This window comes from Chlorocebus sabaeus, chromosome 24, assembly GCF_047675955.1.
Source record: "Chlorocebus sabaeus isolate Y175 chromosome 24, mChlSab1.0.hap1, whole genome shotgun sequence".
Classification (NCBI taxonomy): Eukaryota; Metazoa; Chordata; class Mammalia; order Primates; family Cercopithecidae; genus Chlorocebus; species Chlorocebus sabaeus.
In genome coordinates, this window is record NC_132927.1 from 28,212,614 (window position 1) to 28,227,344 (window position 14,731).

Sequence of the window (14,731 nt, forward strand, 5' to 3'; positions counted from 1 at the left end):
ATCAGTGTAACAAATATCTCTCTCCTATGCTGACATGAATATTAAAAGGAATTCAGATGGGGGCAGGAAGAGGATGAAGAAGCAGGAAAACCTGTGAGAATAGGTGACATAATTAGGTGCAGAGCCCATAATTTGCCAAGTCAGCTTCATTCCTCAACGTCTAACATGACACCTTGAGAAGTTGATTTGTTCTATTAGCTTTCTTCTGCCTGCAGCATTTTAGTATATTTTTTGTTCAGATGACCTTAAGAAATCCCTTTAGAGCCTAAAAGAATTAATGGACTTCATCTGTAGGTTCTAAGGTAAAAATTACAAAGAATTTTGAGTTTTCAAAGAGACAGAGCTTTGTTCATTGCCAACCATAGTACCAAGTATATTTGGAGGCTGAAGTGAGTAGGCGTCTTAGTTTGTTTCGTGCTGCTGTAACAAAAGACCACAGACTAGGTAAGTTCTAAAGAACAGAAGTTTATTTCCTCACAGTTCTAGAGGCTGGGAAGTCCAGGATTGAGGAGCCAGCATCTACCAAGGGCCTTCTTGTTACTTCATCCCATGGTGGAAGGTGGAAGGGCAAAGAGAGGGTGAGAAAGAGTAAAAGGGGGCCAAGCTCCCCCTCTCATAATGAACCCACTGCTGCAATAATGGCACTAACCCATTCACAAAAGCAGATCTCTCATGATCTAATCATCTCTTTAAACTCCTACATCTTACTACTATGATATATGATATCATATGATTTATGATAGCAATTAGATTTCAACCTGAGTTTAAGAGGGAACAGATATTCAAACCATAGCAGTAGAGGAATGAAGGAATGACACATACTTAGTTTCTTCTACTTAGAGGTTTTCCAGGTTTGAAAACGGCCTGAAATTAAGTTTCTCTGGGTCAACTTTGGCCTGAATCCAATGATCTCACCCCCATTTAAGGGCTCTGTCATTTTAACATGAAAAGCTCTTTTTTGGGCATTAGTGTAGCAAAAAACAGCATAAAAAGAGTCTGTGTTTTTCTTAATTTTATTTAGAGTCACTTTGTCTGAAACACTATGTTAGCATTTTAGTAGAAAATGATCACAAGGATTTTTCTATAGGGTTTAGAAGAGAAAGAAAAACATGCCTCACATCATTAAAAAAAATGTTTAAGCCTAACTTTATTCAAGAGCTGCAGCTTATTCTTAGGGATAAGTAGTCACATTTACTGCATTATTTTCTAAAATAGTGTATGAAAAACCTCATTGTCTCTGATCTTTTACAACAGAGGGAGTAAAAAGAGCACAGGCATGTTGATGATCTGTACTGTTGACACCAGTGATTATTAGGTGGATGAGAGGCTACATTTTACATTTCTTAGAAAACATTTCAGAATTATTTAATGTTTCTCTCAGTTTGTAACTGAACGGTGTGAAGCTTCTTAAATGTCTGGAAAGGGTGTGATACAGCACTAGGGAGGGAACAGAAGCCAGCCATGTGGAACACCCAGGCCATGCTAACATGTAGTCAGGAATAGTTAGAAAACAGGCTGGCAAGTACTTGTATACTCATTAGTATACTAGTGAGTATAGAGGAACTATACTGACCTCTATCAGGAAGTTGGGAGTAAAAAGGCTATATGTAAAGATGCAGAAAAGCTTTTAAATGATTAGGTCCACAGTTCCTAATTATTTTAGAACAATGGAACTCCAACAACTTAGACTTTTACTTTTTTCTCTTCGCTTACCACTCATCCAAGGGCCACATGGCTATTACTGTGAAACCACAGTGAATAGGAACTACGGTAATTTTTGCAAACTGCTTTGGCTGTCCACCTTCATCTCACACCTGCTGATTCAGAAGATGGGGATTGTTAGGCCCCAGTCTGCTCCCTGAATGACAAGTTGTCTCTGGATGCATTTTTGTTGTGATGATGTGTGCGTGGAGCTCTGGTGTCTGGTTTCAGCCTGCTTTCTGTGTAGCAGCACATACTCATCTTTGTGTTTCAGCCAGTTCCTTAGAAAGATGTGAATGGGCTGGAACCTGGAAATGTGCACATAGCCTTCTCCAAGCATTTTTTTGCATTTTGCATCCTAGAAGGCGCATCTTTTCTTTCTCCTGCTGCCCATTTTCTCTCTGGGGACCCTGTGATGATTATACTTCTGAGCTGGATTCAGACATCAGGCATGCAAGTATTTTCACTTAACCAAGAAACAAGACAATTAAAATCCATTAACAGGCCCCTGAGAACCCAATTAGTCTACTAGTTAGCAGTTTCTAAAATTAGATCAACTTAACAGTCCCCAAATACACTCTCCCTTTTTGACATTGTTGTATTGTATTATTTCTCACCAGTATTAAAAAGGCAAGGAATCTAAACTTCTTCCTTGTTTCACATTTCTGACCTAAAAGACAAAAATAATATTTTTGTGTCAGTCAAGTTGTAACTGGCAGCTGGGTTGTAACTTTGTGCCTTAATGGAATGGTTAGTTTAGTATGTAATAAAAGAGACTTTACAGTGTTGTGTTTTTGATTGCATTCAAGAACAGCACTGACATGTTAAATCAAAGAACAGCTTTACCAGTCAGAGTTGGAAATCATCAAACCAGTAGTGATTACTGGTATTTTCTAAGTAGATGATAAAACCTCACTAATTCAGCCTAAGTGGAGAAAATCAATCTTATATTAATGAAAATCCAAATTTTAGAATCTTCACAAGAAATTCTCAGAAGAATAGTTTTATATTAAATTGTATTCAACAGCTAGAGCTAAGCTAACAATGGAACAAATTGAACAGATGAACAAATAAAATGAATGGCAATTAACATAATTATATTTATTAAGTAGTCTTCTAGAGCAGTGCTTCTGAAATTATCTGCAGAAAAGGGCCAGATTTTTAAAATATTTAATATGCTGTGGATACTTTCGCAAAATACAAAATCACATTGGTGGCTGTCATGGCAATGTCACAAAGCTCTGGAAGTTTCTAAATGTTCATATCACTCACTGAACTTATTTCACTGTGGACCAATAAATTTGCAGACAAGAAGTGGTCTGTAACTGCACTTTAAATACCGCTGTTCTTATACTGCTTGAATCTTTAAAAAAACTGAGTAATTTAAATATCCCCCTCAAATCTGTTACACTGGTTTTTAGTCATTTTTCAGTCTTCTGAAGTCAAATTCCTATCTAAATTATTACTACTTTCCAGTCACTAGATTCTGAACTTCAAGTTATCCTTGTTCTTGGCCTGATGAGTCACTTAAGCTCACCAGCCGTTCCTTCTGTTTTGGTTGATGTAATCATGAGCTGTGTTCCCCACCACACAGAGAAGAAGCAGTACCGGGAATCTTACATCAGTGACAACCTGGACCTCGACATGGACCAGCTGGAAAAACGATCGCGGGCCAGCGGGAGCAGCGCGGGCAGCATGAAGCACAAGCGCCTGTCCCGTCATTCCACCACCAGCCACAGCAGTTCCCACACCTCGGGCATTGAGGCAGACACCAAGCCCCGGGACACGGGGCCAGAAGACAGCTACTCCAGCAGTGCCATCCACCGCAAGCTGAAAACCTGCAGCTCAATGACCAGTCATGGCAGCTCCCACACCTCAGGGGTAGAGAGTGGCGGCAAAGACCGGCTGGAAGAGGACTCGCAGGACGATGGTAACAGTACTGTCCTCACTGGCTCTCTGTTTAGTCTCCCAGTTTTTTCAAGCATTGGTTCTACAGAACTGGTGTCTGGAGAGCAACGTTAGGCAGTAGTAATAGGGTGGAAGAGGTGTCTTGTCTTCCCCAGTGACTTGGTTGAATTGCTTGTGTTTGGCTGTGAACAAAACATCCCTCTAGTTGTGATCCTTTGCGGCCACAAGACTGGATGGTTGTGGACTCAAAGTCTTAGCTGTTTCTATGAAGTAGATTGGAGATTAGTCCTGCAGCCATTGTGTCTGTATTTCTAATTCCCAGATTAAATAAAACAGTAGTTAGGACGACACAGTGGAGTACAGTGATAGTGACAGAAACATCTTGAACTTCTGGACCCCCCCCACAAAATAAAAATTGGAGTCCACACCATTGAGTTACTTAGTAATGTTTTTCTTAAGCGCCTCCCATGTAACCAGAACTATAGAGAGGATAAAAGAAATATAGCACCTGGCTGATAGGAACTTACTGCGTGTTAAGGAGATAAGATGAATCCTATGGCTTATCTCAGCCAAATTTAACATTTGTGGCCCTCTTTTACATTATTTTTCTGTCTCAAATAAGTGCTGTAGCATTCAGGCTTAAGGGAAAAGATAGACTCAGTTAAAGAAAAGTGCAGACCATCTGTTTAGTTTCTGTAGAATTTGTGTGGATCTCAAGTCACTGAGTACCCTTGAGAGTAGGCAGCTGTGGACATGGGGGCTTTGTGAACTGCTCATCTGCCTGTGTCAGTGAGCCTTGCTTTGGCATCAGGCAAAGGGCCCATCAGTTTCGGTTTGCCCTTTGTCATTGCAGCAAGGTAGTGTAGTTTTTCTTCTTAAAAAATGCAGAATAATTGGCAAATTATAGTATTAGAAAATATGTAGGTGATGCAGCAGTCCTATAAGAAAGAACAAGTAGGCTGGGTGCGGTGGCTCACGCTTATAATCCCAGCACTTTGGGAGGCCGAGGCAGGCGGATCACGAAGTCAAGAGATCAAGACCATTCTGGCCAACATGGTGAAACCTCATCTCTGCTAGAAATACAAAAATTAGCTGGGCATGGTGGCATGTGCCTGTAATCACAGCTACTTGGGAGGCTGAGGCAGGAGAATCGCTTGAACCCAGGAGGTGGAGGTTGCAGTGAGTGGAGATCACGCCACTGCACTCCAACCTGGTGACAGAGTGAGACTTCGTCTCAAAAAGAGAGAGAGAGAGTAGCACCTGTTGAAAATGGTCTCTGGAGTTTCCTATTGGAGTCTCATTAGCAAATTTATTTTCAAATATGAATAATTACATAGCCACTCTCAAAATATGGTCGTATATTATGATGGTCATTTCCCTTTTTGTTATTAACTGTCTTTTCCTTCTTCTGTGTCAGAAATAGAGATGTTGGTTGATGACCCCCGGGATCTGGAGCAGATGAATGAAGAGCCTCTGGAAGTCAGCCCAGACATGTGCATCTACATCACGGAGGACATGCTCATGTCGCGGAAGCTGAACGGACACTCGGGTGAGCTCTTACGGGAAGTTACTCTTCCTTGGCAGCAGGTTATCCAGGACTGAAAAACACGTGCCTCAAAAAATAGAAGGGGTGGGCTGGGGGCTCTTGATCAGAGACTGGACTGCACTAAGAGGCTTTTCAGGTCAGTGTTGTAAACTGCAGAATCCTGTGCCTTCTGTGGAAGGAAGGGAAGAGGAGAAACACCCAGGATTGGGAATTAGCATTTTCTGCTCCATGCTTTGGACAAAAGGTAGTTGTGCAATAGGGTTCTCTTTATGTTATGGTGTGTCGAGAATCATGTAATGTATCTGGAAGGCCTTGTAGACCCCTTCAGTCTGGCCTCCTTTTTACAGATGAGTTAACCTGTAGTTCAAAGAGGACAAATCCTGCATGGCTAGAAACAAAAGCAGGCCTCCAGGTTTTTGTTTGTTGTTGTTTCCCCACTGTGTTATACTGGTAGAGGAGTCTGGGAGGACAAATGTCAAAATGGGTTGACCTAGAAAGACACTCTTAAATTCCATATTTGTATGAATTCTTCTAGAAAACACGCATTCACTCTAATCCTATTATAGTTATATAATACACAGTATATATTTCTGTCACATGTAAGATACTATCTTTAAAAAATGGCAGCAGTATGAGTTTTGTTTATAGACATCAGTCACATCTAACTGCTTTTGTCACACATCATGAATCAGTCTGTTCTTTAGAGAAATATGCCTCAGGAACAAGTGCTGTTGAAATGGCCCCTTCCAGCTTTCATTGAATGAAGGGCCAGACTGGGGTAGCCTGTCCCTGCTCTGGCAGATCCATACCTCCTGATGTTCATTGAGTCTCTTCCTCCAGGTGCCAAGCATTGGAAATCAGAGAGGAACCAGACCAATACATAGTCACTACCATCCTGGCACTTAGTCTTCAAGAGCAGGAGACATCTTTTATTTCACGATTCTGTTTGCTAACCCGACAGAACCCTGGCTTCCCAGACCTGCCTGTGGCTGCAGAGAATCCTCTCTCTGACCGACGCTGACTCATTAGGCTGCTTATTCTAAACATGCTTAGAGTTCATATACCAAACTTTGTCCCTTTTTGCCCGTTTACTTAATGATATTGAATTTTCTCTTTACAATTACATTTTAATTTAAATTAAATATAAATTCACAATTATATGTACATTATAGGTCCATGTATATATGTTTGTGGAAAGGAAATGGTCTAAAAACAGTGTATGCCACAGTGCCTCTGGGAAGGGAGGTATGAGGGAAGCTGACCTGGACTTTGCATTTATATATTTTTGCATTTAATTTTTATAAGACTGTTAATTTTAAATAGAGACAAAATTTAAAAAGTCTGGCTGTTTAAGAAAATTTATATATAAAAAATGTTTATTGAAATGTTATAAAAATAATGAAAGAACAAGTGGTAAGGCCAGGTGCGGTGGCTCAACGCCTGTAATCCCAGCATTTGGAAGGCCGAGGTGGGTGGAGCACCTGAGGTCAGGAATTGGAGACCAGTCTGGCCAACATGTTGAAACCCCATCTCTACTAAAGATACAAAAAAAAAAAAAAAAAAATCAGCCACAGGCCTGTAATCCCAGCTGCAAGGGTGATTGGGGCAGGAGAATCGCTTGAACCCAGGAGGCAGAGGTTGCAGTGAGCCAAGATCACGTCACTGTACTCCATCCTGGGCAACAGAGTGAGACTCTGTCAAAAAAAAAAAAAAGAACGAGTGGTTAAATTATACCATATTCATTATTCATATGGTATATAACCATAAATTTGAGATTTTTCAAACAAAATAACATAAGAAGGATAGTTACGGTAAACAGTAAAAATTATGTAAAATGTGATCTAATTAAAAACAAGAATATTTATCTGTGTATTTAAAAAACATAAAACTGTTAATAGCCTTTTCTTTGGATGTTAGGGTTATAGATAGAGATGATTTTATTTTCTTATATCATCTTAGTTTTCTAAATTCTCTATAATCTGAGCATTTAAACATTGCTTATAAAACATTCAGCTAAGTACTCGCCTTGGCAGCACATACACTAAAGTTGCAGTGATACAGAGAAGATTAGCATGGCCCGCCCCTCTGCAAGGATGACATGCAAATTTGTGAAGCATTCCATATCTTTCCAAAAAAAAAAAAAAAAGAACACTCAGCTAAGATTGAGTAGTGATGAAGTATACCACTCTGTCTTTCATTCTTATAGAGTGTGATAGGAGTTGGTTAAGTGTTTTGAGCACCAGGTTGGTACTTACTTTTTCAGTGGTGGGTCTAGATTTGGAGAAGACTCTTTACAGGCATGATAGCCACGGGCACATTTACCAGGAAATTCAAAAGGAACCATGCTAGTTGCCAACCAGTGCACAAGTCCACATGTCTCTATGATGATTTGTTTAAAGGTTTAATGCTCTTTAGAAGATAAAGATCATTCTAGATCCTCTCCTAAAGCAGTTTGTACTAAACCCTAAAACATGAGTATCCCGTGAGTTTTTAAAGTGTCTACTTGTAAACCAGGAATGTCTTCATATTTCATGTTTCAATTGAATTAATTATTGAATGCTTAATATATTTATGGCATATGCTAGACCCTGAGTCATTATGAGATGTTTCTAAAGAGTTAAGGGATAGAACACAAGTCATTCTGTAGACTACTAGCAGTAGTTGAATAAGAATCACATTACTTAAGGTTTTTTTTTTTTTTAAGAAGCCATTTGGCTTTATGGATCTAGGGTTTGACCTGTAGTACATTTGCTTCATTCATTGGCAAGAAAAATTTCAGCGGTGTTCACTTATACCTCTAGTTCTTATTGGTAATTTTAACTTCTGAGACATGTTTCTGCTCAGTGCCTCACTCATATGCCGGTCATGTAGGGAAATGTCAGCCCTGGATTTCTGCTTCTGAAATTTTTGCGGGTTTCCACTGAGTGCTCAGGTGGTTAGGTTAGGGCCTCTGTTGTTCTTAAAGACCCAGTACTGAATTTTCACTATGGCCTCCCAGTTTGTCTCCTACCGGGGGGATCTGCTGCAGGAGGTATGTGCCAAGTATCCCATCACCCAAAAAGAGCTGCCGTGAACTGAGTGTATCCATGTGTAGTCTCTGTACCTTACCCTTTTATGCTTTCACTGTGTAATTGTCATTAAAACTAGCGGGCAGGTGCTGTTATTGGCCCGATTTTATACGAGAAGGAGATTGAGACACTGGGAGGCTAAGTAACTGGCCAGGATACATGGCTAATTAGTTGTCTGGGCCAGGATCCAGCCAGATCTGTCTGACTTCAGAGGCCAGAGCCCCCACAGTTCACCAGTATACATCGAAGCCGAACCAAATCTAGAAGGTGTGCGTCCAGTAAGGGTTAAGTTTAATGTTGCTGCTGTATAGAAAGGGGAGGAGGGGAAGCTTTATGATATGCAGTAAAGAGGCGACTTTACACCAATAGTCTTTGCTTCTTGTCTGTAACGTCATTATAAATAGCTTAATTAGAAGTTTTAGAAAATTCAGACTCTAAACATCTTCCTACACTCTAACTCTACATTGACTCATTCATCTCTATTTACTGTAAGATGAGAGAGAGTGTGGGCTGTCCTGGTTGTCTGCCACCAAAGAGTCACAGTGAAACTTTTTGGTAATGGTTAATATTTGATTTTTCATTCCTGATAGCAATATGTCAGAATATATGGCAAGAGGCATGAATAATTTGAAGTATTTTTTGTTTCTATCTTTGTGTTTTATTTCAGGGTTGATTGTGAAAGAAATTGGGTCTTCCACCTCGAGCTCTTCAGAAACGGTTGTTAAGCTTCGTGGCCAGAGTACCGATTCTGTTCCACAGGTATTAAAGGAATTGAAAAATATCAATTAGGAAAATGAAGTTATAGAAAATTTTAGGTAGTAACTTATACTTACATTTATACAGATGAGCAAAAATTAAAAACCCTAAGGAAATGATCCTTCCTAGATACATTCTAGCTTTATTCTGAATTTATTTCCATCTTATTTGCTAGTTCTGCTTATCTTTGAGTTGATTTTTACTTAGATAATTATGTATTTTGCTTCACACTTTATATGGTTGGGAAGCCTCTGGTCCTCGGGCTTCCGTCGAACCACGTGTGCACGTGCACGTGTCTGTGTGTGTGTTACTTGTCCTCAACCTGGGAGAATAATATTTTTTGTCAGGGTGTTCTGGCAGACATGTTTCCACACTCTGGTTATTCCATTCAGATTGAATTTTCAAAGTATGCTGAGCCTAGAGCATTTGACAACCTGTGATCATTGGTTCAACTATTAAATGTCCAGCAATATAGATAAAATACCCTGAAATGGTTTCAGCATTTGGATGTAATGTGTGACTGATGGCCCTACTTCCTGAGCACATCCTCCCTCCTCCTGCCTTTCTTTCTTGGGCTCTCTTTGTGTCTTGTTTTTTTCCCTTCTGTGTATGTTTCTCTTTTCTCATTTGCATTCTGGCTCTCCTTGTCCCCTACTTTTCTCCTCCTCTTTCCTCCCTTTTTTTCTCCTTTGTCTTTTCTTTCTCTTACTTCCACTGAAGTAACCATAATGTGAAAATGATGTTTATGAAATATTTTTCTGAAAACTCCAATGAGTAATCTACTCTTAAGAGATGTCTCTGGGACACAACTGATAGTCAGATTCCACACCCACACTATGGGGAGAACATTGTGTGCCTTCCTTGAGAGTCTGTGGGGATGACCAGATGATTCTATGTGTGAAATCCCGTTGGAGCCTGGGAAGGCTGCATCGGCACAAGGAGTCACTCAGATGTGACACTTCCTAGTAAAACGTGCTTCTGGAACTTTTGCCTCTAGCAGAAATTGTATCTTATTCTAACAGGGTTGTCCTTTGTGGTGGTAAGCAGCAAAATTTAAAGCTATAATGCCTGGTTTCCTTAAATGACCTATTACATACCTTCCATTCATGTAATTATCAGCATCATTTTTAACCTATTTCTAATACCACCTCTTGGGTGAATAAAAACGTCTGCCCCCGCTGTGCACAGCATTTGGCAGAACCCCGCCCCCAGCCCCGTGTTCGGGAACTTAGTCTTGGTACCTGCCTCCCAGCCTCTTCAGCACCAAGAACGCCCTATGTCCGACCCAGCACCAAGGACACTTTATATTCAACCCAAGAATTCTGGGCTTTTAAAGAGCAAAACTGTGTTTCTTGATAATTGGTTTATTTTCCCCTTTCTTATTAAAATAATAACAGACCTTGGCCTAAAAGTGTTGCCACATTGAATTGCCATATCCTAGTGGAAAAAAAAAGAAAACACACAAAGAAACCATGTCTTTACCTATACGACCTTATTTCAAGATAATTACTTGATTTCTGAAATGCTAGGGATAGTTGGATTTCTGTTGTATTTGCACCTCTGTGTTTTGGATTATTTATCTGTAAAATGAGGAGAATGATAGTGCCTGCTTCCTAGGACTGTTAGGAAGATTGAATGAGTTAATACATGCCGAGTATTTACGTCAGGGTCTGGAACATAGTAATTACTCGGTAAATGTTAGCTGCTATTATTACTGGTAGAGGTGGTGTTGATGATATATTTCCTCATAGGGCCCAGAAACCACAGATTGGAAACCACTTTCTAACATGTAAGGATTACTTAACCTTTTGTGGTTCTGTGGCATCTCTCTTTACAAGGCAGATATTCTAACCTTTCACTTTAGTCTATAAAGTTGTTTCAACCTTCCCTTATCTTGCAGACTATATGTCGGAAACCAAAGACCTCCACCGATCGACACAGCTTGAGCCTTGATGACATCCGACTTTACCAGAAAGACTTCCTGCGCATTGCAGGTCTGTGTCAGGACACTGCTCAGAGTTACACCTTTGGATGTGGCCATGAACTGGATGAGGAAGGCCTCTATTGCAACAGTTGCTTGGCCCAGCAGTGCATCAACATCCAAGATGCTTTTCCAGTCAAAAGAACCAGCAAATACTTTTCTCTGGATCTCACTCATGATGAAGTTCCAGAGTTTGTTGTATAAAGTCCGTCTGTGTGCAGCTGTACAGGCAGCTTACTGTTTGCTAGAGGATGCGAAAGTCATGGGTTCTTTACATATTACTTGTGCCATATCTTCTTCACCCTAAACATAGCTCTTTCTTTATAATATTTGTGATGATGGAAACAAAAGCCTTGGAACAATTGCACTTTAAGTATTACACAGAAGTAAAAGAACTACAGAAAATGTACAGCAAGACAAGTGCCCGGAAGTTCACTGATCCTTCAGCAGGAAATGCGCTTTTACTGATTGCAAAGCCTTCAGAATATTGGAGTGTGGTGTGTTTGCTCATCTGATGCTTTTTAGTTCAGTTACATGTAACGTCACATCTTTTTTATCACGTGAACGATGTTAGATTTATTTGTTTGCTTGTAAATTTTTCACCATTCCCTCATAAAATGCTCATGGTTTGGGAGAGGAAAGAGGGAAGATTCTCTCCTTTTAACAGAGAGACGGTTGCTCTATATACCCATTGCTTCCTCCCTGAGGCTGTCCCAGAGTGAACACTGATGGAGTGGTCAAAATCATGAGGTTGTAGCAAGCCAAAGATACATACGTGACGGAAGCACCTGTGCAGTCAAGACATGAATTAAGCAATAAGCAGAAAACCAGAAGTGCGTGCTGTGATGTCTGTGACTCCTTCACCCCGCTCAGTGCCATGTCCTCTTCTGTGATCTTCCAGAAAGCTCCAGGATTCAGTTGAGTTCCACATCCAAGTAACAGATGAATTATATTCATGTTGTAATGCATTTTGTGGAGTTTACAAAACCAGTGTCTGTTAAAACTATGGAAAATGTCTTAGAAAACGTTGGTGCTTGGTGATGCTTTGTTTAATTATCAAGAACAAATTATGGCAATGCTAGTTTCTGCCTAACCAAAATACTCTATGTATATATTATACATATATAAATACATGGGATTGTGTATGTTTATATGTGTTTAAAGCTTACTATGTCTTCATTTTGGCTTCCATGACTATCTTTTATAGATGGAATTCCTTAAGATTGAGAATGTGTCACTGAGTGAGTGATACCTGCAGACATCAGTTGATATATGTAGAGTTCAGAATGACTGTTCCCTCATGTGCCTTTGGCCATGATTCTCAGCACTGATTGTATAACAGAATTTGGCAGGGGAGCTTTTAAGAAATAATGACTGAGTCTCCCACCAGACAGAGTACATCATTCTCTTGTGGCGGGACCCAGGTAGAATTGCCTTTTCCTTTAAAGTTCTCCAGATGGAGCTAATATGCAACAGAGTTGAAAACCACTCATCCTGGGGGTGTCTTTTGTTAATTTTGAAGTAAAAGTGTACAGAAGATGTAGTGTATGAGAAAGGGCCATTTTTAAGACAGTTACCTGCTGTGCTGCTGTTACAATATATAATGAAACCAAGTCAGGGGAGTGAACTTATCAATCTTTTGATGTACAGTAAAAACGTTGCTCACACTTCAGGAGAGAACTTCATAGCACAATGTCTTTCTATAAGATATTTTTAATGATTTAGTATTTTGCAACATTTGTTTACCATATTTTGATATACCATTTTTTTCTATCTGCCAGGTTTTATTAAAAAAGCTATATATTATTTTCTAAAGAAACAATCATATTTTTATACAAAATTATGTTTTCAGGTAACGAAATAGATGTAGGGTACAGCGGAACATAAGCAGTGTTACCCATGGCTGGGAGTCAGTATTATTACAACAAAGGGTGAGCTGGAACATGCCCCGCCTGTGCTGCCCCTCCCGTGCTGGGTCGCGGATGTGTAGGCAACATTGCCTCATCACGTTAGGTTCACCTGACACTTTAAAAGGAAAAAAAGTTCCTTAGAGTTCTGTGGTCAAAATTATTTTGCTTTTATCGAATACTTTAATAGAACCAAAGTTGTAGATATTGGAATGTATGGAGGTATCTCAGTCTCTGCATAAAAGGATTAAAGTATGAAAGGATCATTTAATGACTGTTTTACTTACAAGTCATTAAGTAATCCACCATTTCTTATGGATGATGCTTAAGCCTGGTGAGGTTTGTACTCTAAGGAGCCCAGATCATAATGCAGTGCATTTCCTTAGCCCTTGGAGTTTCTTGCAAACATTAAAAAAAAGACATATTTAAGAAAGAAAGATAAAGAAAAAACATATTTAATTACTGTAAACAGGTACTGCTTTATACTTTATTTTCTTTCTACTTCAACCAAAATCAGATCTTTAAGGTTTTGCTGACATTGTTGGTGGTTTTGCACACGCTCTTTCTAATTGGATTTATGAATAGTCCTATGGGTTTTCAAAGATGAATCATGCTAAGAACACTTTTGCTTTTTGATCCACTGTTTGCAGCAGAATTATATATATGTATATGAAAAATCCACTTTGAATAATCCATATTTTGTATTTGGAAATTGTTTTTAAAAATAAAAAGAAGAAAAATATAAAGCTGTTATTTATTCTGCATTTCTTACACATCTATCGCTTGTCAGTATACCCGTTTGGTATATATTGCCTCTGCACATCTACATTTGTATTTGCAACAGTGAGCTTTATATCTACATAAACTGTAAATAATCCTTTCTGTGAAAGGATCATCATATCAAGATGATACCAAAAGTATGTAAAAAAAAAATACCCGCATTATTTTGTAATTATTTCTTATAGATGTTTCATGGTAAGTTTAGCAGTCAATAAAGTTACTTTTTTGCCTTTAAATTGCCTTTTTGATTATTAGAGCTCTCCAGCAAGAAGCATTAAGGAGTGACAGTGTTTTCTTCATGTTCTTTACCGTAATGGAGCACAGTGAAGGACAACAAGATTCCATGTGATAGAATTCCAAGCAAAACAGTCCTGGTGTGATGATAGTAATAGCTGATGCTGAGCACTACCATGTGCCAGACCCAGTTTCACGTGTATTCAGAGTTCATGTGTTCAGTCATTTAATGCTCATATCCCCATAAGGCAGGTACTATTCTTCTTAGTTGCAGATGTGAAGGAATCAAGCTTCCAGGAGGTTGTGGTAGTCAGCCACTGTTGAGTCCAAATTATGGGGCTGAAAAAAACTCTCCTCTAAAAAGAAATATTTTAATTAAAATAATTAACTTAGACCCTGAAAACCGTCATCACTGGACTCTGTTGCTTTAATCATAAAATAAACAAATGGTTGCATTTAAAAGTATGCATTCACAAGCCTGAACATGAGGGCAGCGTGGCATTAAGGAAAGAGCCCAGAGCTGAGAGTCAGTCAAGAGGATTCTGAAAAGCCCCAGCTCTTTCTGAAGGGAAATCCATTACCTTCTCTTTGCTCCACTTTTCTTGGCAACAAAATGGAGATGATAATTCAAAGGACTGTTTGGAAGATCAGATAACGGAATGGTTTAGTATGCCCCTGATGACTAGGTGGGAAAAAGGAGGGCTGTCAAATCTAACATTTAACTTCTGTGAAATAGAGCCATTTGGATTCACACAGTCCAAAACAAGTTTTCTAGTGAGTGTTACTCATGAATTTTGCAGAGTATCTGGTAAATTGTAAGTGAGTTGGAGTCCAGGAAAAAGAATATCTG

General features: G+C 39.3%; 1 protein-coding gene and 1 non-coding gene across 10 annotated transcripts in view; both read left to right on the plus strand.

The window, feature by feature from the left end:
• The window catches only part of FRMD6 (FERM domain containing 6), a 248,170-nt gene extending 234,287 nt beyond the window's left edge, over positions 1–13,883 (plus strand). For all 9 annotated transcript variants that reach the window (XM_037983975.2, XM_037983972.2, XM_037983976.2 and 6 more), the window contains 4 exons: positions 3,296–3,631; positions 5,027–5,158; positions 8,891–8,982; positions 10,880–13,883. In XM_037983975.2, the coding sequence (XP_037839903.2) occupies positions 3,296–3,631; positions 5,027–5,158; positions 8,891–8,982; positions 10,880–11,164 (845 nt within the window). In that variant the 3' untranslated portion in view covers positions 11,165–13,883. The remainder of the gene's footprint in view (positions 1–3,295; positions 3,632–5,026; positions 5,159–8,890; positions 8,983–10,879) is intronic.
• On the plus strand, positions 7,173–7,283 carry LOC119619229 (U6 spliceosomal RNA). The gene has a single exon (XR_005235645.1). It is a non-coding gene; the product is annotated as a U6 spliceosomal RNA (small nuclear RNA).
• Positions 13,884–14,731: the final 848 nt, after the last annotated feature.